The sequence below is a fragment of the Oncorhynchus gorbuscha genome, linkage group LG15 (genome assembly GCF_021184085.1).
Source record: "Oncorhynchus gorbuscha isolate QuinsamMale2020 ecotype Even-year linkage group LG15, OgorEven_v1.0, whole genome shotgun sequence".
NCBI lineage: Eukaryota > Metazoa > Chordata > Actinopteri > Salmoniformes > Salmonidae > Oncorhynchus > Oncorhynchus gorbuscha.
Window position 1 is genome coordinate 69,132,277 of NC_060187.1, and position 24,073 is coordinate 69,156,349.

Here is a 24,073-nt window from a genome sequence, read left to right on the forward strand (position 1 = left end):
TTGAGCTCATGGAAAAAAACAAATGAAATGGAATTTAAATAATTGAACCAATGTTGGTCAATTAGTTGTTTAAAACCCCAAAATAACCAAAATGTCAGTTAATCGTACTAATCAATAGAGGGGATGATGGGGATGATGTGTCCCCTATCTTTTAATCCTGGTGTTAGTCTGGTCTGGTCTGAAACCAGGGAATCCCTCCTTCCCTCTCTCGCTCTCTCACTCACTCTCTCATTCACTCTCTCTCTCTCTCTCTCTCTCTCTCTCTCTCTCTCTCTCTCTCTCTCTCTCTCTCTCTCTCTCTCTCTCTCTCTTGTTCTTCTGCTTCTTCTAGCAAGAGGTTAGTGAAGTGGTGAGTGGGAATATGGAGGGGAATACACAGTGTGTGGATCAGGGGATTGGGGTTGAGTCTAGAGAGGTTGACATGTGGAGGAAGATAAGAAGAGGAGGATGAAAAGGCAGAATATAAAATAAGAAGAGATGAGGAGGGAGGAGGTTGAGATACACAGGCATCAGTCATCATAGTGATAAAGATACACAAGAGATAGACAGACAGGCTGCAGCTTTGGGACTCTGCCATCTGACTGTGAACAAGTCTAATTTGTACCCTATTCCCTACATAGTGCACTATGTATAAGGGCTCTTTCCAAAAGTAGTGAACTAATACAGTATAGGAAATAAGGTGTAAGCAGACTAGAGATGAGAGACAAGAGTGGGAATCCATATGCTCTGCTCTTACCAATAGACCCCTTGGGTATGTCCCTGCCGCTGAAAAACATCCCCACAGCATGATAACGCCACCACCATGCTTCACCTTAGGGATGATTCCAGGTTTCCTCCAGGTTTCCTCCAGACGTAACGTTTGGCATTCAGGCCAAAGAGTTCAATTTTAATTTTATCAGACCAGAGAATCTTGTTTTTAATGTTCTGAGTGTCCTTTAGATGCCTTTTGGCAAACTCCAAGTGGGCTGTCATGTGCCTTTTACTGAGGAGTGGCTTCCGTCTGGCCACTCTACCATAAAAGCCTGATTGATGGAGTGCTGCAGAGATGGTTGTCCTTCTGGAAAGTTCTCCCATCTTCACAGAGGAACTCTGGAGCTCTGACAGAGTGACCATCGGGTTCTTGGTCACCTCCCTTACCAAGGCCCCCAATTGCTCAGTTTGGCCGGGCGGCCATCTCTAGGAATAGTGTTGGTGGTTCCAAACTTGTTCTATTTAAGAATGATGGAGGCCACTGTGTTCTTGGGGACCTTCAATGCTGCAGACATTTTTTGGTACCCTTCCCCAGATCTCTGCCTCGACACAATCCTATCTCTGAGCTCTACGGACAATTCTTTCGACCTCATGGCTTGGATTCTGCTCTGACATGTACTGTCAACTGTGGGACCATATATAAACAGATGTGTGAGCCTTTCCAAATCATGTCCAATCAAATTAATTTAATCAAGTTGTAGAAACCACTCATTGATTGTCAATGGAAACAGGATGAACCTGAGCTCAATTTTGAGTCTTATAGCAAACGGTCTGAATACTTATGCAAATAAGGTATTTCTGTTTTTTGTTTTTAATAAATTAACAAACATTTCTAAAAACCTGTTTTCAATTTGTCATTATGGGGTATTTGGTGTATATTGACGAGGAAATGTTTTTATTTAATCAATTTGAGAATGAGGCTGTAACATAAGAATACGTGGAAGACGGGAAGGGATCTGAATACTTTGAGGTAGAGCCACCCATCCATAGGCACAACAACAAGGGTTATAAAGCAACGAGGTTAAATTGCTGTTTGTAGTTGGTCACAGGATAGCAGTGCTCGCGTAGTAGGGTACACATGATGGCAGGAATGCTCACCACACAAACAAAAATACCTATAGTGCTGCTACACCGAGGAATGGCCATTCTCCTCGAGGAAATCGAAGCACACAGAGGGGTTGTGGCGTGAACAGGGAGCACAACAAGAGATAGACAACAGAGGACAGTCTCGGAATGTGACAGGGACATCTGGGTTCTTTCATGCTCACACAGCGACACTGATTCTCTTAAAAGGACCGAGTGTGTGTTTGTGTGTGTAAGCATCAGCTTTATTATGTCATTAATGGCCAGGATAGTAACATTTCAGTAAAGCCCAGCATGGGGGCTTTTCAGGCCTTCTTTAGTGGATATGTACTGTACGGACATCATCCACTGCCTGAGGTCCCAAACTCTGTCTCATCCGGCTGATGGGACTGTCATGAAAAGAGGGTGGTCTCATCCGGCTGATGGCACTGTCATGAAAAGAGGGTGGTCTCATCCGGCTGATGGCACTGTCATGAAAAGAGGGTGGTCTCATCCGGCTGATGAGAGGGGCATCTCTACGTTGTGTGTGTATATGAGAGGAGCATCTCTACGTTGTGTGTGTATATGAGAGGGGCATCTCTACGTTGTGTGTATATGAGAGGGGCATCTCTACGTTGTGTGTATATGAGAGGGGCATCTCTACGTTGTGTGTATATGAGAGGGGCATCTCTACGTTGTGTGTGTATGAGAGGGGCATCTCTACGTTGTGTGTATATGAGAGGGGCATCTCTACGTTGTGTGTGTGTGTATGAGAGGGGCATCTCTACATTGTGTGTGTGTGTATGAGAGGGGCATCTCTACGTTGTTGTGTGTGTGTATGAGAGGGGCATCTCTACGTTGTGTGTGTGTGTATGAGAGGGGCATCTCTACGTTGTGTGTGTGTGTATGAGAGGGGCATCTCTACGTTGTGTGTGTGTGTATGAGAGGGGCATCTCTACGTTGTGTGTGTGTGTATGAGAGGGGCATCTCTACGTTGTGTGTGTGTGTATGAGGGGCATCTCTACGTTGTGTGTGTGTGTATGAGGGGCATCTCTAAGTTGTGTGTGTTGTGTGAACTCGAAGTCCGTCCCAAAGGGGCGTTTCTTCATTGAAAAGCTTCTCTTTCAGCTGTGAACCAGATGTCTGATTTCATCCTGTTCTTTTTCTTCAATATAGAGAGAAATTCCAAACACTACATGTATGGATGTGGTGTACTTGTATGTGTTGACCTGAAGTTGATTGATGTCATAAGGCCTTTATGATATATGTAGTTAACATAGGGTGGCTGGTACCCTAGCAGTTAGAACGTTGGGCCATTAACTTAGAGGTCACTAGTTTGAATCCCTGAGACGACAAGGTGAAAAATCTACCCATATGCCCTTGAGCAAGGCACTTAACCCTTTGACTCAGGGGTAGTGGGATATGCAAAAAAACATCACACATGCGTATAATACACACTTGTACATGTGTGAAACAGGACAAAATATATAAGCACCTACCAAATTATAATTATAATTTTGTTCTAACTATATATTTTTTCACATGTGATTATAGCACACTCACGCCTGCAGACACACACATACACACACTCATGACACATCTGACACACATTAGCCCCTGCCAAGTGGAAAGTTATCACCACATCAAGCCTCGTTAGCTCACATGAAATAGAATCAACACTTACTGTGTTTGTGTGTATGTGGCTGTGTGTGTGTGTGTCACACTAAACACGGCAACCTTTTTAAAATCACTGAATAAATTCACAATGGACCTAATGGCGCAATATCATATTTTTTGGTTATCTGATGAATACCCACAATTATCCGGCTTTGACCCAATTTAATTTCCATTTCATGCTCAGATTTATTCAATTACCCAGAAATACATGAGAACCAACGTGATAAAGAAACAATCAAGAAATCTTACTCTAAACATCTCCATCCAGTGAGCTACATCTGCTTCCATCCAGTGAGCTACATCTTCTTCCATCCAGTGAGCTACATCTGCTTCCATCCAGTGAGCTACATATGCTTCCATCCAGTGAGCTACATCTTCTTCCATCCAGTGAGCTACATCTTCTTCCATCCAGTGAGCTACATCTTCTTCCATCCAGTGAGCTACATCTGCTTCCATCCAGTGAGCTACATCTGCTTCCATCTAGTGAGCTACATCTGCTTCCATCCAGTGAGCTACATCTGCTTCCATCCAGTGAGCTACATCTGCTTCCATCCAGTGAGCTACATCTGCTTCCATCCAGTGAGCTACATCTGCTTCCATCCAGTGAGCTACATCTGCTTTTAGTTTTAAAGCACCGTATTGCTGGAACAAAATTCTAAATCCATTTCACCTTAATGTTGTGGTAACATTTGGGCAGGTTAGAGTACTGAATGGGGACGTTACATGGGCAGGTTAGAGTACTGAATGGGGACGTTACATGGGCAGGTTAGGGTACTGAATGGGGACGTTACATGGGCAGGTTAGAGTACTGAATGGGGACAAACATGGGCAGGTTAGGGTACTGAATGGGGACGTTAATGGGCAGATTAGGGTGCTGAATGGGGACATTTGGGCAGGTTAGGGTACTGAATGGGGACGTTACATGGGCAGGTTAGGGTACTGAATGGGGACGTTACATGGGCAGGTTAGGGTACTGAATGGGGACGTTACATGGGCAGGTTAGGGTACTGAATGGGGACGTTACATGGGCAGGTTAGAGTACTGAATGGGGACGTTACATGGGCAGGATAGGGTACTGAATGGGGACGTTACATGGGCAGGTTAGAGTACTAAATGGGGACGTTACATGGGCAGGTTAGAGTACTGAATGGGGAAGTTACATGGGCAGGTTAGAGTACTGAATGGGGACGTTACATGGGCAGGTTAGGGTACTGAATGGGGACGTATTTGTGGAGAAATGTAACTGTTTTTCTGCGTGATCAGTGATGTTTTACACATGCTTCCCATGACTGTGTTTTTGTATTTTAGTGTATATGTTGTGTATAATTACGTTGTACTGTGCAGGGCACATTTGAAAAAGAGACCTAGGTCTGAATATATCTTCCCTGGTAAAATACAACTCCTAGCCCCACTCCAATCCTCCTCTCCATTATTGATTTGGAGGCTCAATGAGACTAATTATTTCCATATTTTGCAATCATTGCACTATGATGCACTGTGGTAGGCTCTCTATGTCTGTCTTAGTCTCTGTCTGCCCGGCACGTGTACATTAAGACTCCGCACTCCATTTGTGTTGCAAATGAACTGGTCTGTGAGAGGATTCAACGAGCCTGGGTGTCGGCAGGAGAGGGAAGAGGGTGAGAGGGGCTGCTGAGAAGTAATCAAAAGATCCTCTTCCTGGCAGGCTTATGCTGAGTAAACATGGAGGGAGCAACACCCCCTCTCCTGTCCTCCCCTCCCCTCTCTGTTATTTCTGAAGACTGCTGCCTGCCCAGCATTAATGAAGCTGCATATAATATGAATTTAATTCCGTGTGTTTACTAGTTCATTAGGTTTTAGGATAGCAGTTGATCTGATCTCCGGTGGTGGTGAGAGAGGAAGGAAGGAAGCAGACTTTGAAGATGATACTGATTTCTTTTTACAATGCAGGCACGCTCCTCATTTATTCACCCCCCCACCCCTGCTTTATGGGGAAGTTCTCTGCACAGTTTGTCAGTAAAAAAAAAAAGGATCTTCTTGTCACCTACTGTACACTCAACTTACTTCCACTAAACCACTCCACTGTTCTATGAGGCTATAGCGGAACTAGATTTCAAGGGCATTTTGGAATTTGAAGATAACTGTTGTCAAAGATTAAACGATTTTCAAACTCAAGCCTCTCTCTTTTAAGATCACTGCCAGCCAGCATGTATCAGAGGCCCTGTCCCAAACAATTACCATTAACATGTCATGTACAGGTCATTGCCGTGTACTCTGTAGTGTGGGGCACTGGAAGGGCTTTGCAAAGGCAGGGAGGATTCACTGATTTCAGGCAGTGGACTGCTAGCCTGTTCCCAGATCAGTTTATGCTGTTTTGCCAACTACTATAGTCATTGTCATAGGACTTGGCAAGACAAAAGGGTGCTGAGAACAGGCTTATGGACTGCTGGACACAGGAGTCAATGTGGACTGGAGGTCTCTCACCTTTATTAGATTATAGCAGTTGGATGTCATGAGGAACCCAAGTCATTGCTGCAGTAGATGTAGGCCCACAGACAAGGACTTGCCAAAGACATGTCTCTTCCAAACCCCAGCCTCTGTCATATCAGTGCATTTGTTTGCTTTATGGCGAAATATGTACTCAGCTGTGGTTGTTCGATGTTTCCAAATCAGATCAAATCAAATTGTATTTGTCACATACACGTGGTTAGCAGATGTTAATGCGAGTGTAGCGAAATGCTTGTGCTTCTAGTTCCGACAATGCAGTAATAACCAACGAGTAACCTAACCTAACAATTCCACAACAACTACCTTATACACACAAGTGTAAAGGGATGAAGAATATGTACATAAAGATATGAATGAGTGATGGTACAGAACGGCATAGGCAAGATGCAGTAGACGGTATCGAGTACAGTATATACATATGAGATGAGTAATGTAGGGTATTTAAACGTATAAAAGTGGCATTGTTTAAAGTGGCTAGTGATACATTTATTACATAACTTAAAACTTACTACCCTCTCCACTACTGTCCCGTCGATGTGGATAGGGGGGTGCTCCCTCTGCTGTTTCCTGAAGTCCACGATCATCTCCTTTGTGATATCCATGTGTAGCATGTGGGAGCTACCATCTCTCAGAAAGACAGAGAGTGAGTGTGAGGGTCGGGATGGGCCTTATGCATGCATGGCTGCCTGCCCTGGGCCATACAGCAGGGGCCATCTTGGTGGCCTTCCAGGAGAAACATCCACAGCAGCCCAACCACCCACCACTGGAGCTGTGACAGGGCTGGAACTACACACAGAATAACATGTAGAACTCACATATAATATACCACACTTACAGTACATTCAGAAGTGATTTATAGGATATCTGTGGATGAAACTCCCCACCTCCCCTCCCCTGTATTGCCGGCCCCACCCCATCGACACCCCCTCCTCCTACACCCTGGATGCATCCCAAATGGCACCTTCCCTATTTAGTGCACTACTTTTGACAAGGGCCCATAGGTCAAAATCTCTGGTCAAAAGTAGTGCACTATATAGGGAGGTACAGTGCCATTTGGGACACAAAATTAACCTACCTTTCATTGGCCTCCAGCACTATACAACTACCTCTGTATTTGTGACATGCAATATACAGGCAGACCATGGTAATGCCTACAGTGTGAAAGGAAGAAACAGCTTTTTGACAGATACTTGACCATTCCTTGTTGATGAAAGTCTCTAAAACCTGAAAAGAAGTGTGGTCTGACCTGGCAAGTGGAGGACCGGACAATACACTGTCCTCCAATACACCTTTGGATAAGCATGGAACACACACACACAACCCAGTCACTATTACTAGAATACATTTTTTGTAATTGATGGCTGTTAAAAATAGATCCTGTAGTGGTTATATTGAGCTGTGACCGAGGCAGAGGGCAGAGGCAATATCCAATGCTTACTGTAGTGGAACAAGGCTACATTTAAATTGAAAACACTGAAATGAAATGGGCTCCTTTATGTTTCCCTCATATGTTTTTGCTTTGTTGCATAAATGCTGTGTATTTTTCCTCAATATGAGTTGCTAGTTACACACAGTCTCCTTCAGAATATGGGCACCTACATGTGCGTGGTTTGCTTACTAAAGGTCTTTGCCATACTGAGGAGCTTATGTTCTAGAAGGTTCTGGAAGGCTCATATATCATATCTCAGGTTGTAGAGAGCCCATCAGATCAGATCACATTAGATTCTAGAGAGCTCATCAGATCAGATCACATAAGGTTAAAGGTCTAGAGGGCTCATCAGATCACACATTTTTAGAAGGTTCCTGTCCCACAGCCAGAGAGATAGAGTTTGTAACATACTGTAGTGTATCTCATGGTAATGAGGTAAGTGTGAGGCATCTTGGCGGTAACTAGCCCTATACTTTATCCTAACACACTAAACCAATCAGGACAAACATTTCCTTATTTTAGTTAATGATTTTCCAAATCTGGAAAAATCCATTGAAGCGTTACTGTGTTTTAATCTTTACGGACTACACAGCACTAGTTAGTCACCAATCACCTTGTAGGGCTGCTTCTCATACTACCTGATTCTCCTGGTTCTCATACTAGCTGATTCACCTGGTTCTAATACTAGTTGATTCTCCTGGTTCTCATACTACCTGATTCTCCTGCTTCTCATACTACCCGATTCTCCTGGTTCTAATACGAGTTGATTCTCCTGCTTCTCATACTACCTGATTCACCTGGTTCTAATACTAGTTGATTCTCCTGCTTCTCATACTACCTGATTCTCCTGGTTCTAATACTACATGATTCTCCTGCTTCTCATACTACCGGATTCTCCTGGTTCTAATACGAGTTGATTTTCCTGGTTCTCATACTTCCCTATTCTTCTGGTTCTTCATACTACCTGATTCTCCTGGTTCTCATACTACCTGATTCTCCTGGTTCTAATACTACCTGATTCTCCTGGTTCTAATACAAGTTGATTCTCCTGCTTCTCATACTACCTGATTCTCCTGCTTCTCATACAACCTGATTCTCCTGGTTCTAATACAAGTTGATTTCCTGGTTCTCATACTACTTGATTCTCCTGGTTCTCATACTACCTGATTCTCCTGCTTCTCATACTACCTGATTCTCCTGGTTCTCATACTACCTGATTCTCCTGCTTCTCATACTACCTGATTCTCCTGCTTCTCATACTACCTGATTCTCCTGGTTCTAATACTACCTGATTCTCCTGCTTCTCATACTACCGGATTCTCCTGGTTCTAATATGAGTTGATTTTCCTGGTTCTCATACTCCCTGATTCTCCTGGTTCTCATACTTCCCTATTCTCCTGGTTCTCATACTACCTGATTCTCCTGGTTCTCATACTACCTGATTCTCCTGCTTCTCATATACCTGATTCTCCTGCTTCTCATACTACCTGATTCTCCTGCTTCTCATACTACCTGATTCTCCTGGTTCTCATACGACCTGATTCTCCTGGTTCTCATACTACCTGATTCTCCTGGTTCTCATACTACCTGATTCTCCTGCTTCTCATACTACCCGATTCTCCTGGTTCTAATACAATATTATTTTCCTGGTTCTCATACTACCTGGTTCTCCTGGTTCTAATACAAGTTGATTTTCCTGGTTCTCATACTCCCTGATTCTCCTGGTTCTAATACTTCCCTATTCTCCTGGTTCTCATACTACCTGATTCTCCTGCTTCTCATACAACCTGATTCTCCTGCTTCTCATATACCTGATTCTCCTGCTTCTCATACTACCCGATTCTCCGGGTTCTAATACGAGTTGATTTTCCTGGTTCTCATACTACCTTGTTCTCCTGGTTCTAATACAAGTTGATTTTCCTGGTTCTCATAGTAGTTGGTTCTCCTGGACTGCCTGTTCTCCACTGGAATATGGACTAGATACAGTGGTGACATTTTATTCATTTCTTTTCAGTCGTGGTATTCTGAGTGTGCTCTCCAACGGGCACTAGAGGACCTGGTAATAAAGAAACAGATGATTTATTTATGGAACCTTCAAGCTGTACGTTAACTGTGCGTTGCCAGACGGGGAGTGTATGCTGTGTCGTGTGTGTGTGTGGCTGTTGCCGGGTTCTTTGTTGGAAGTGAGGGACCTTGGTACTTGCTGAGCTGCCATTGGTAAGTTTATAAGAAGATGAGTCACATGACCTTGTGGATGCTTCCCATTGCCTTGATGGACTGGTTTGCTGTGGAAGTAGACCGGATTGGCTAATAACTCAGGATTCGTAACCTGGTTACTGTACTGTACTGTATGTAGTGACTCTATTGAAATGTGTGTTGTGAGAGAGATGCGGGGGAAGCTGGCAGCCCATCCTTGAACCTGCTGCTTGTTTTGAACAGACGATGATTAAAATATGAATAATGGCATACCATTCACCCATATAGAGAGCGTGGGACAGGACATGGCTGTTTGTCCTGTTGTGCTGCCTGGCTGCAGCCTTGTCTGTTGATAATGAGACCCACAGGGGTTGGTAGTAGCGGTAGGTGTTGTATGTGTGCAGTGCAGCCCCTGTGAAAAGAAGCCCAGGCACCTATACCCTAGCCCTAAACTCAAACCCAACCCCAGCTCCAGCCATATACCCAAGGCCCAGCCCTATACCCCAGTCCCAGCCTCAGCCCCATCCCTACATCCTAGCTTCAGCCCTACCTCCAGCCTCAGCTCCAGCTTCCCTTCCATGCCCCATCCCTAAATCATGCCCCAGCCTCTCTCCCTACCACAACCCCAGCCTCCTCCTTCAGCCCCCTCCCCACCCTCTCTGCCGTACTCCACCTCCATCCTCAGGCCCATCCCTACATCCAGCCCGTCTCTCTCCCCAGCTACCCCTAGTCTCTCCCCCAGCCTCTCTCTTTCCATCCCCATCCCTGAGATGTTATTTTGGGCAGCAGGGATTATTAAACCATCCTCTGACTCACCACTGCTTTTTCATTACCTCCTCACTTTCTATGGAGCTAGACAGCTGCCCCGTGTTCCCTTTGATTTCAAATGCAGCTTGCTCAATGGAATGAAAAATGCTTACTTAGCAGAACCAGAAAGATGTGTGTGTGTGTGTGTGTGTGTGTGTGTGTGTGTGTGTGTGTGTGTGTGTGTGTGTGTGTGTGTGTGTGTGTGTGTGTGTGTGTGTGTGTGTGTGTGTGTGTGTGTGTGTGTGTGTGTGTGTGTGTGTGTGTGTGTGACGGAAGGAGAGAGAGAATCCGACATAGATTCAGAGAGAGTCAAAGAGTGCGAGAGAGAAGTTGGTGGGGAGGCAGGGGGTCTGCCTGCATGAAAATACATGTTCTACCATTGGAAGAAAACAATACTGGAGTTACAATGAAAATGTGCTGTTATGAATAGCTTGACAAGTCACAATATGCTCTGTACAGAGCCTGGTGTATGGAGATCAACAGTGGTTGACAAGTATTCAACATGCAGTAGACTAAGTTAGAACTTGGAAAATAGAATTCAAATGATGTAAGTCATTATAAAAGAGAAGAGCTGACCTCAGCGCTGAACAAACAGAGGCTTGCTATGTGTACTGTACTGCATTGTACTGTACTGCATTGTACATACTGCACTGTACTGCATTGTACACACTGCACTGTACTGCACTGCACTGTACTGCATTGTACATACTGCACTGTACTGCATTGTACACACTCGACTGTACTGCATTGTACGCACTGTGCTGCACTGCATTGCACTGTACTGCATTGTACGCACTGCACTGTACTGCATTGTACATACTGCACTGTACTGTACTGCATTGCACTATACTGTATTGTACATACTGTACTGCACTGTACTGTACTGAATTGTACTGAATTGCAGTGCACTGTACTGAATTGTACTGTACTGAATTGCACTGCACTGCACAGTAATTATTTCTCTTCAATACCTGTAGAGAGTAAACCTAAATGTGTTTACAGTACAGTATATTCAACTGCCATAGCAGCGTTGAGTGTTGGCCTGTTTTGGTTTGAAGGATTAGTTGATTCACATGTGGTGAAGTCTGGTCACAGATGAGCAGCAAACGCATGTATTTATTCAACTTGCCAAAAATGTTTATTGGGTGTGCCTCTGGTGTTGATTACTTTCAGTCAGCCATGAGACTGATTTTCTGTGTGCTTTGCTGTGTGTGTGACTGTGTGTGTGACTGTGTGTGTGACTGTGTGTGTGACCGTGTGTGTGACCGTGTGCTGCTCCTAGAATACTCCAGTGAACAGACAGACAGTTTGGCAAACAGAAGTGTTTTGTGTCTAGATGCTGTTTTTGAAATTTGAACGATGTACAGACAGTTAGTTAGATACTTACAATAATATGTTCTCTTCGGGGAGAAGCAGTAGCATAGACTAGAGTACCATCTTTATGCTTTTCTCCGTTGGGCTCGGCCTACGTAGCTTGGCAGTGGCGCTAGCTGCTTGACAGGAGACATAGTTGGCAGTGTGATGTCTGTTTAGCTTTAAAGTCAGGAGTATGATATAAAAATGGCATAAACACACAGGCCTGCAGCAGCCCTGCTACCATGGTCATTTAGAGGTGTGTGGTGTGTGTGTGTTTTTATGGTGTGTGTGTGTTGTGCAGGCTGTGATGATTGTGGTGTTACGGGACATCTTGTCTGCTCTGTTCCATCCAGAATGTTCTGAACGTTGCCAGCTGTCCCACCACTGTGTGTGTGAGAGGACTGTATAGGTTTACAATGTTATTGAATGTCACATTAGAACAATCCATGCCGTCCTGTTGAGAGACAGTCTCAGGTCTCCCTCTGGTTTGCAAATGTTAACACTGCACGTGTGTGTCCCAAATTGCACCCTATTCCCTATATAGTGCACTGCTTTCCCTATGTAGTGCATTGTGGTGTCATTTGGGACACCGCCCCAGATGTTGTTGAGGGAGAAACAGTGCAGGCCAGGGGTTTACTGGGGGCTGGGCGTGGGAGATGGGCTGGTTGGCACAACACTCCTTTTTAAAGACCAGCTTATTCAGTAAGAGTACTGCTGGTTCCTCCCTCTGTGTGTCCTCACTCACCCAGTTTAACAGGCCCACAGAGGAGTTACTGGAAATCAGAGTCCCATTGCAGAGTCCCATACTACTGAACCCATCCACTATACTCCCTCACTCCACTACCACAGAAGGGCCCAGCTAAATCAGGTCATTGGAAGAGGCTACGTCATTATGGTGGCGCAGCTTCAGAAAAACTATTTGATCCATTTGGTGATGCGCACTAATAATGGTAGATAGATAGAGATTATCTCTCTCTCTCTGTCTCTCATATTTGATGCCCTGAAATCCCTTTGGGGAGGGAGAAAACATGCATAGGAGGCGCCCCAAATGGCACCCTGTTCCCTATATAGAGCACAACTTTTTAGGCCCTGGTCAAAAGTAGTGTACTACATAGGGGATAAGGGTGCCATTTGGGACAAATTTGTTCAGTTTCAGGAGGATCATTGTGGTCAGAGCGCAACTCTGTTGAATGGGATTATAGGTCAGTCTGATCTACAGGGTATGCTGCCTGCCTGCCTGGGTTTCATTGGGTGATAACCGACTGGCAGCCAGTAATCAGCTGAGGAGAGGAGCTAACATCCAGTACTGTAATCCTCTCCTGGAGAGGACGCCATTGCTCGACCTCCAGGCACACACACATACGCGCGCACACACACACACCAGGGTATTAAACCAGAACTCTCCGGCCTCCACAGTTCCCATCCCAGCAGCCTTTGCAGCAGCAGGTTGTGCTGTAAGTGGTGCCCATCGCACCTGTCCGGCAGTGTGGCCAGGACGGTAGCAGTGGGAAGAGAGAGAGGACACAGCTGGCAGACTGGACAGGGAGGATGAAAGGGAGCTGTCTCTCTAAACTAAAGCCACTAATTCTGGATGGATGTCATTTTGGATCATTTGCATGACGGCGTTTTGAGGGGCCACAAGTCACCGTTTGTTTTTACATCTTGGAGTCTTGGATTGTACTGTAGTTAGGCCACTGGGGATTGGTTGGGTGTGTGTTAGCCGTGTAGTAACACCACTAAGGTTTGTCTGGGTGAGTGTTAGACTTGTAGTAACACCAGTAAGGATTGGCTGGCTGGGTGTCAGCCTTGGGGGCCTCCAGACAGGCGGCAGGCGGGCGGCTGACTCAGTCTTGGAACTAGTCGCTGTGACGATGCATGGGCTCTAAATGGACTCTGAGTAGTTTCTCCTTTCTATCTCTTCCCAGAGTGGTCGTGTGTCTCTGATTCCTCTTTGTTGAGACATGAACACTCAGCCTGTCTTTTCACTTATCTCATTTTAATAGACTTTTCCCTCCCCCGACCATATGTGGTCGTCATTAGGCGGACCAAATTTTCTGTAAGATGGAGAGCTGGAGCTACGCAGCGCTAGTCATTTGTTTTCATTTGACTTCTCTCCATTATCCGTGAAGTAGAGGTGGCACAATCCCCACGGGGGGCAGGCTCGCGGTTTAGCCGTGATTGCTTTTCACTCTCTTATTTAACATGTTTCAGCACTACCCCAGCCTGATCCTGCTGCTGATCCTGCTGCTGATCCTGCTGCTGGTGCATCACACAGGCGGAACCGGAGTGCAGGTGGTGCGTCACAGTCGGAACCGGAGTGCAAAGACCACGCATGGCCCCTCTCCATCTTGCTCCGTCTCACTATAGTAGGGAAATAACACAAGGACGTTCCTGAGGAGGACAGAGGGTTGAAAACAAACAGCAAAGCGGCTCGGTCTGAAGCGGAATTGTTTTGGATGTTTTGGAGCTGAAAAGTAAGAGTGAGAGACCAAGGCCATGTGTTTGCGTGGAGCAGCTAGGAGGCACTTTGAGATGAACTGCGTCCCTGGATCTGACAGTAGAATACAGTAAGGTTTTTATCATCTATTGTTGCATATCAGTCCTCAATGCCATCAGCCTCAACTAGGACTGTTGGACACCTTGTCTTATTATCTTGCCTACCCAAACTTTACTGTGGATATTTTATTTTCACATAGTCCTTTCTAACACTATGATGGATGTGTAACCAGTGCGGCAGGTAGTTACCAGGGACCTCACGATACGATATTATCATGATACTTAGGTGCCGATACAATATGTATTGCTATTCTCACTATTCTATATGCATTGCGATTCGATACGGTTATTTTATTGCGATTTGAAGTTCCAAATATATTGCTCTAACTACAATAGAGAGACATAATAAAAAACAAGTTTTGATCATGGAAATAAAAGTGCTGGAAACAAGTTGTTTTACTATTTAAAAAGAAGATGGAGAGCAAGCGAGTACATGCTAATAAGGCCAACTAGCGCTAGCTAACACTACCTAGCAAAAAGGTAGTGTTGTACAAGTATGTATGTGATTGCGAGTGTGAAACCAGCAGTAACCATGACGGGTACATCAGTCACTGAAAGCTTTCTCATTGACTTTCTCTTATTGATCGTTCCTGTTGTGGCATTCCTTTGGTTTTTAATGGAATATCAGCATAGCCCCGAGAAACAGTGCAAAAGGCCTCAGAGGGCATCCTGCTGGAGCCCCAGAAAACACTTAATCATCACCACACACACACACACACACACACACACACACACACACACACACACACACACACACACACACACACACACACACACACACACACACACACACACACACACACACACACACACACACACACACACACACACACACACACACACACACACACACACACACACACACACACACACACACAACCTATATACCAGTCACATGCATCACCATGTTAAAGAGCACCACGTTTAAATGAAATCTAATTTTATTGGTCACATACAGATATTTAGCAGATGTTATTGCAGGTGTAGTGAAATGCTTATGTTCCTAGCTCCAACAGTGCAGTAGTATCTAACAATTCACAACAACACACACATCTAAAAGTAACTGACCAAAGGCAGACACTTTTTACAAGGATTAAATGTCAGGAATTGTGAAAAACTGAATTTAAATGTATTTGGCTAAGGTATATGTAAACTTCCGACTTCAACTGTACATACCCCAACCGGAAGCAACATCTTCACTGAGCTAAAGAGTAGATCTGCCACTTTCAAGGTGCGGGACTCTAACCCGGACGCTTATAAGAAATCCTGCTATGCCCTCAGATGCACCATCAAACAGCCAAAGTGTAAATACAGGACTACGCTCGTCGGATGTGGCAGGGCTTGCAAAGTTTTATGGACTACAAAGGGTAGCCCAGCCGCAAGCTGCCCAATGACACAAGTGTAACAGATGATCTAAATGACCAGGACGTGTACTCCAGCATGCACTGACCAACTGGCAATTGTCTTCTCTGACATTTTCAACCTGTTCCTGGCCGAGTCTGTAAAATCTACATGTTTCAAGCAGACCGCCATAGTCCCTGTGCCCAAGAACACCAAGGTAACCTGCCTAAATGACTACCGACCCGTAGCGCTCATCTGTAGCCATGAAGGGCTTTGAAATGCTGGCCATGGCTCAAATCAACACCATCATCCCAGAACCCCTAAACCCCAATTTTCATACCGCCCCAACAGATCCACAGACGATGCCATCTCTATTGCATTCAACACTGCCCTGTCCCACCTGGACAAAAGGAACACCTACGTGAGAATGCACGACTGTATTGAATATAGCGTAGCGTTTAACACCATATTTCCCATCAATAAGCTAAGTACCCTAGGACTAAACACCTCTCTGCAACTGGATCCTGGACTTCCTGACGGACCGTCCCCAGGTGTTAAGGGTAGGCAACAACACATCTGCCATGCTGATCCTCAACACAGGGGACGGGACTAAGCACGCACCACTGAGGGAGTGGTGCGTGCTTAGTCCCGTCCTATACTCCCTTTTCACCCACGACTGCGTGGCCAAGCACGACTCCAACACCATCATTAAGTTTGCAGACGTCACAGCGGTGGTAGGCCTTATCATTGACAGCGATGAGACAGCCTATAGGGAGGAGGTCCGAGAACTGGCAGTGTGGTGCCAGGAACTACAACCTCTCCCTCAATGTGATCAAAACAAAGGAAATGATCGTGGATTACAGGAAAAGGACGGCCGAGCATGCCCCCATTCTCATCGACAGGGCTGTAGTGGAGCAGGTTGAGAGCTTGTGGTGTCCACATCACCAACACTCTATCATGATCCAAACACACTAAGACAGTCGTGAAGAGTGCACAACAACGCCTATTCCTCCTCAAGAGACAAAGAATTGGCATGGGTTCTCAGATCCTCAAAAAGTTCTACAGCTGCACCATCGAGAGCATCCTGAGTGGTTGCATCACCGCCTGGTATGGCAACTGCTCGGCCACCGACTGCAAGGCACTACAGAGGGTAGTGCGTACAACCTAGTACGTCACTGGGGCCAAGCGTCCTGCCATCCAGGACCTCTATACCAGGCAGTGTCAGAGGAAGGCCCCAAAAATTGCCAAAGATTCCAACCACCCTAGTCATAGTGTTCTCTCTGCTCCGCACGGCAAGCGGTACCGGAGCTCCAAGTCCAGGTCCAAAAGGCTTCTGAACAACTTCTACCCCCAAGCCATAAGACTGTTGAAAAGTTAATCAAATGGCTACCTGGACTATTTGCATTACGCTGCTGATACTCGCTGTTCATTCTTTATCTATGTCACTTTACCCCTACCTATATTTGCGTATTACCTCAATGACCTCAACTAACATGTACCCCCACAGATTGACTCGGTACCGGTACCCCCTGTATAAAGCCTCGTTACTGTTATTTTATTATTGTTGCTCTTTTATTTTTTATTTTTGTTCATTTAGTCAATCTTTTTTCTTAAAACTGCATTGTTGGTTAAGGGCTTGTAAGTAAGCATTTCACAGTAAGGTCTACATTTGTTGTATTCGGCGCATGTGACAAATAACATTTGATTTGATTCACTGGCAGCAGATTAGGCTCCTTATGCAGTGTGAATGCAATTCAATGCCATGCCATTACATCACTACGCTCCGCAGTTCAGATATCAGACCGTAGGCTGAGAGGCTGGTGGATGAATCATTGTCTGCTTCTGAATGACGTCACTATCCCATCCTCCTAGCTCCCATACTGCACTGGCAGCTTGGGTTTTGGACAATGCTCTTAGACTGCACAATGCTCACTGCCACTGTATCATACCGGCTATTCTATGAGGGAGCTGAACTCCTCTCTCGGTCAGTCCGTTTGTCGGACAGCAATTTGAATAGGGGTTTGAATGCAAACATAAGCTCATGGGACTGTGTCATATGGGAGCTGGGATCACCAAAGAAAACCTTTTCCACTACCACAGCCAGTCAGTCAGAGATCCTATACTGATGTCAATATATGTCTTATTATACAACATGTATTCCAGATACATTTACAGAGAGGGAGACAATGTACAGATCATCCACAGCAGAGTGGTGTTGTGTTGCTCTACGGCCTGCGCTGAAGACATTAGCATGATGCTGTCCGCAGATGTAGTAGCAGTAGTAGCAGTAGCAGCAGCATTAGTAGTAGCATTATTAGCAGTAGCAGTAGCAGCAGCAGTAGTAGTAGTAGTAGTAGCAGTAGCAGTAGTAGTAGCAGTAGCAGTAGCAGTAGCGGTAGTAGTAGCGGTAGTAGTAGCAGTAGCAGTAGTAGTAGCTGTAGTAGTAGCAGTAGTAGTAGCTGTAGTAGTAGCAGTAGTAGCTGTAGTAGTAGCAGTAGTAGTAGCAGTTTAAAAAATATATATATATTTGACCTTTATTTAACTAGGCAAGTCAGTTAAGAACAAATTCTTATTTTCAATGACAGCCTAGGAACAGTGGGTTAACTGCCTGTTCAGGGGCAGAACCACAGATTTGTACCTTGTCAGCTCGGGGGTTTGAACTTGCAACCTTCCGGTTACTAGACCAACTCTCTAACCACTAGGCTACCCTGCCGCCCTGTAGCAGTAGTAGTAGTAGTAGTAGCAGTAGCTGCTATTGACTCTGGTCTGTTTGGACACAAAGGGCATCCAGGGCTAAACAGGACTACATATTATGGGATATTTGTGTCAAGTAGAGTCAGGGCTTGTCAAGGGGGGGTATGTGTGTGTGAGATTTTTCACAACAGTAGCAGTCCTGAGGGGGCATTGGCCAGGGGCCCTTTGGACATACTAATAACTCTTACTGAAGCATTTCCTAGTGTATTCAGTACAACCCTACCCCCCATGATACTCTCTCACACACACACACACACACACACACACACACACACACACACACACACACACACACACACACACACACACACACACACACACACACACACACACACACACACACACACACACACACACACACACACACACACACACACACACACACACACACACACACACACACACACACACACCTCCTTCATCACCATGCCTGTCTTACAGAGACATGCTGACAATACAATTACCCCCCCCTCCCTCCCACCACACACACACACACACACACACACACACACACACATACAGTACACCCTGCGTGTTCCATCCAGTCACTCAGCCAGTCTACTGTACTCTGCCATATCATCATTCCTGCCGCCGCCTCACCTTGGTTTTCTCAATGAATCAGCGGTCTGTTATTGTCTGGACGACTTATACATAATGCATCAGACAGTAGAGTTCAGTACACTACATGACTGGGTCAAAAACATGACCATTAATGAACCTGCTGTTGGAAATGTATTGGCAGGTTGTAACATACTAAATTCAGACTCAGAAAGCATTTGAGTCCTAACATGTCATAACTTTCTTTCCTGAGGTAAAAATGAGAAAAAGAGGTATGATTTGTGAATAGTATGGTTTGGACAAAAGGAAATCATTAATATACAGGGCTGTTCACAGCCAGGGCTCCTCAGCCACATCCTACTTCGCCCGTTCCCCCTTCAGTGACTGCTTGATATACTGTAGTGTGTCCCAAATGGCACCCTAATCTCTTTATAGTACGCTACTTCTGAACAGGGTCCATAGAGCTCTGGTCAAAAGGAGCGTTCTACAAAGGGAATAAGGTGCCATTTGGGATATAGACACTGTCTTTGGGATTATGGAGGAGTACATAATATATCACAAATCCTGAACCAGTTATGACATATTACATTTGGCCCAAATAAAAACAAAATGGTGGCTGCTGCTCTATTATTTACTGTCAATAGATAATAGTTCATGTCTGGTTGGAAAATATTCTTGGAACAGTGCAGTACCGGTGTGAGAACAGTTCAGGTGTGAATACAGTAGTTGAGATTTAAAAAGTGTTTCGTATGATCCTGCTCTCCCGTCCTGGCTTCACAGTATTCTAGCTCAGTGTAGTGACTACAGAAGGCTAGTTCTGTCTGTCTATGTGACTCTACTGGCTGTGTGTGGAGCCGAGCAGTGGTTTTCCATGGGGATGGAGGGGACCGATATAATTAGAGAAGTCTCTCCTCTTCTCTTCCATTACCCCTCTCCTCCTTCCCTTCTTTCCTCCTCTCTTCCTCTCCCCCTATCGTCTCCTTTCTTCCTCTCCTCCTCTTCTACTCGTCTTCTCAAAGTCGAAATGAGATTGTTAATAATCCCTTTTTCCCAGCATGCTCCTAACTTAGGCACATTATTACTGGATAAGCTACACACACCACACACACCTCCCTCCCAAACTCCTGGCCCCTCCCTCTCCAGACAGCAGACAACACATCCCAACGCTGGGGAATAGTGTCATTTATCATAGCACAAACTCTCTCTCTCTCTTTGTCTCTCTCCTTCTCTCGCTCGCACACGTACGTACGTGTGCACGCACGTGCACACACACACAAACACACTTTTAATTTGAAAACACAAACGGGCCATACTCAGGGAACGTCTGCTGTTAATCATGTGCCATCTAGCTGTTTGAAATGCATTGAAATAATCATCATTTATCCGCTTTACACCAACACAGTAATCAGATAGAATGAACATGAAGATGAAAGATGACCTATAGTATCCACATAGTAACCAAGAGGAAATGGAAACATATTATAGATCAATAGATAATAGTGTACCGGTAGAATATCATGTTGAATGTATTTGTACAGACTGTGACTCCTTACAGAAATAACTTCAGTTGAATGTTAACATCAGGTGAAACTATTTCCTGTTTTGAGAGTTTTTTAAAGGCTGCTTGGTTTCTGAAAAGTCACTTGCCTTTTCAGGGATATCTTGTCTTTGGGCCTGGCTGCCATCTTAGGGCTCCTAGATATATTTTGAATGAAGTGAGTCAAAGAAGTGCAGGAGTCTTCTTCCCAAATCTCCAGCTCAAAACCCCCCAGCTCCAAACCCCCCCAGCTCCAGCCCTGTTATGTGACAGCTACTGTAGCTAAGCCTTTCATCAGCTGTCTGAGGCCCACGCAGTGTGGAGTGTATACACACACACACACACACACACACACACACACACACACACACACACACACACACACACACACACACACACACACACACACACACACACACACACACACACACACACACACACACACACACACACACACACACACACACACACACACACACACACACACACTGGTGGCTACCCTGTCTAGGGAACTGCTATGTTTGGAGTGGGTTTAGTAGGCAGGTAAGCTCAGCAGAAAGCCCTGTAGATCTTTCATCCTAAGCATCAGTGAGTTTTTATACTGGTTATATAATGATACTCAAGCTCAGTGTGATTCTATAATATAATATACAGCCTTTTAAAACCCTCTTCTGACTCAGAGAATTTTCATTCCTACTTGACCCGCTCACTAACAGTCTCTTTCTTTGACGAACAGGAAACGAAGCCCATCAGCATCTAGGGATACAAACCAAAAATACGACCAAAGGGAGGAGCGGGATCAGTATGCCCCGGGGGACGGCACCATGCCCAGATCACCGTCCGACTACGGGGATGGGGACCCTCGGCGTGGGGCCCCACGGAGGTACCAAGACGCTGAGGCGGCGCGGGGGGAGTACCGTGGTGGGCGTGGCCGCTGGCGCTCCCAGGAGGACTATCCTCTGGACCAGGACGGGCCCTACCCTCTAGACGGGCCCTACCCTCTAGACGGGCAGCCCAGTGAGTACGAGCTGCAGCGCCAGCGCCAGGAGGAGTACCAGACACGCTACCGCTCAGACCCCAACCTGGCCCGTTACCCCGTCAAGCCCCAGCCCTACGAGGAGCAGATGAGGATGCATGCTGAGGTGGGCCGGGCCAGGCACGAGAGGCGCCACAGTGATGTGTCTCTGGCCTACACGGAGCAGGACGAGCCCCAGGGACCAATCCGCCTGTCCAGACAGCACCTGACCGAGCGCCGGCCGCCCATGGTGGGCCAACGCTCCTACTCCATGGACAGAAACTCCCCCACCCCTGGAGGCCACCACCGGACCTCCAACCACAGCCCCCCCACCCCACACCGCAGCCCCGTGCTGGGGGACAGGTCAGGGGACATGAGGCGGGGGCCAGGGGAGCCAATAGGGTTCAGGGGTCATGATTATCTGGACCCCAGCTCTGCAGTCAGGAAGACCAAGAGGGAGAAGATGGACACCATGTTGAGGAACGACTCTCTGAGCTCTGACCAGTCCGAGTCCATCAGGCCGCCGCCACCAAAGCCCCACAAAACTAAAAAGGGGGGTAAGATGCGGCAAGTGTCCCTGAGCAGCTCGGAGGAGGAACTGGCCACCACGCCGGAGTACACCAGCTGTGAGGACGTGGAGATAGAGAGTGAGTCTGTCAGTGAGAAAGGTAGGAACACTCTTCCTCCTGCTCTCTCTCTTTCAACTCTCATGCTGTACACTAGGGGGCAATCTGAAAAGGCAACCCATTCCCTATATAGTATTGCTCTATACAGGGAATATACTTTTGGCTCTGGCCAAAAATCGTGCACTATATAGGGAATAGACTGCCATTTGGGAAGCACGGTGTTATGTCAGGGATAGTCAAATCTCCTTTGCATTATTCATTGGGAAGTGTATTCAGTGTCACTGTCAGCTCATGTTGAACATGTTTATTGACTAATTACCACTGTTCCATATTCAGTGAGTTAGTGGTACGACAGTAGTCTGCTAGCTCCATATGTTCAGTACAGAGTACGACAGTAGTCTGCTAGCTCCATATGTTCAGTACAGAGTACGACAGTAGTCTGCTAGCTCCATATGTTCAGTACAGAGTACGACAGTAGTCTGCTAGCTCCATATGTTCAGTACAGAGTACGACAGTAGTCTGCTAGCTCCATATGTTCAGTACAGAGTACGACAGTAGTCTGCTAGCTCCATATGTTCAGTACAGAGTACGACAGTAGTCTGCTAGCTCCATATGTTCAGTACAGAGTACGACAGTAGTCTGCTAGCTCCATATGTTCAGTACAGAGTACGACAGTAGTCTGCTAGCTCCATATGTTCAGTACAGAGGACGACAGTAGTCTGCTAGCTCCATATGTTCTTTACAGAGGACGACAGTAGTCTGCTAGCTCCATATGTTCAGTACAGAGTACGACAGTAGTCTGCTAGCTCCATATGTTCAGTACAGAGTACGACAGTAGTCTGCTAGCTCCATATGTTCAGTACAAAGTACGACAGTAGTCTGCTAGCTCCATATGTTCAGTACAGAGTACGACAGTAGTCTGCTAGCTCCATATGTTCAGTACAGAGTACGACAGTAGTCTGCTAGCTCCATATGTTCAGTACAGAGGACTGAGTGCCATTGATGACTAATGAGCATCAGACCATCACAACTCTCTTCTCAGTCGCCCTTAATTATATGAAGGAAACTACAACGTTTATCCACGAAAACAATACCAGATGTTCTGTATATGTTCTGTATTGTCAGGCTTGCATAACTAAAGTGACTGATCTGATTTTGGTTTTAGGGAGCGCAGTCAGTGTAAGTGAATACGTGTGTTTTAATGTAGGCTTCGTGGTCTCATTCATAATAATATGATATGTAGATTATGATAGGAATTTGAGCTTATTAATGAGCCGTCGCTTAAAAACTAACCTTTTATTTCCTCACACTCTATGGTCTGTCTGTGTCTTTGTTACGTGATCTGACCTGTTTTTTGTGTGTTTGTGTGTGTGTGTGTGTGTGTCAAGTCTATTCTACACTGTACAGCAACTGTGTGGAGGGAGCTTATTATGTCGACAGGGCATAATAAATGGCATGTAAATGTCTATGCAAGACTGTGTGTGTGTGTGTGTGTGTTGGGCTGCTGCTCTAGATACCTTATCCTGTCTCTTTCCTCCTGTAGCACACATTGCAGGGCCTGGCTACCACTTCTGTTTCACACATTCAATCTGATGTAATGGACTCTATATTATATAACATAGATAGAGGGAGAGATCGAGAGATAGCGAGATGAGAAAGAAAAAGATGGAAAGGAGAGAGGAGAGAGAAAGGAAGGACGGTGATGATACATGTAATTGTAGTCTGATTCTGTACTTTTACAGTGGCACACGCACGCACACACACACGCACACACACAAACAAACACACACACTTCAAAAAACTGTCCCAAAGAGCGTGTGTGCGTGCGTGTGTGTTTGTGCTTATCGGGCGGCTCACTCCAATAGGATCAGGGCCAGAGGTGATGTGCTGTTCCAGTCATTCAGCCTATAGGGAGTCAGTCG

The 24,073-nt window shown here is 45.7% G+C and overlaps 1 protein-coding gene across 13 annotated transcripts in view; it reads left to right on the forward strand.

Annotated features, from left to right (window-relative positions):
• rims2a (regulating synaptic membrane exocytosis 2a) overlaps positions 1 to 24,073 on the forward strand; it is a 265,865-nt gene that overhangs the window by 107,124 nt on the left and 134,668 nt on the right. For 12 of the 13 annotated variants that reach the window (XM_046302555.1, XM_046302556.1, XM_046302557.1 and 9 more), the window contains one exon: positions 21,247 to 22,193. In XM_046302555.1, the coding sequence (XP_046158511.1) occupies positions 21,247 to 22,193 (947 nt within the window). Of the gene's footprint in view, positions 1 to 21,246; positions 22,194 to 24,073 lie in introns of those variants that run through there. The other variant, XM_046302564.1, reaches the window with a different exon arrangement.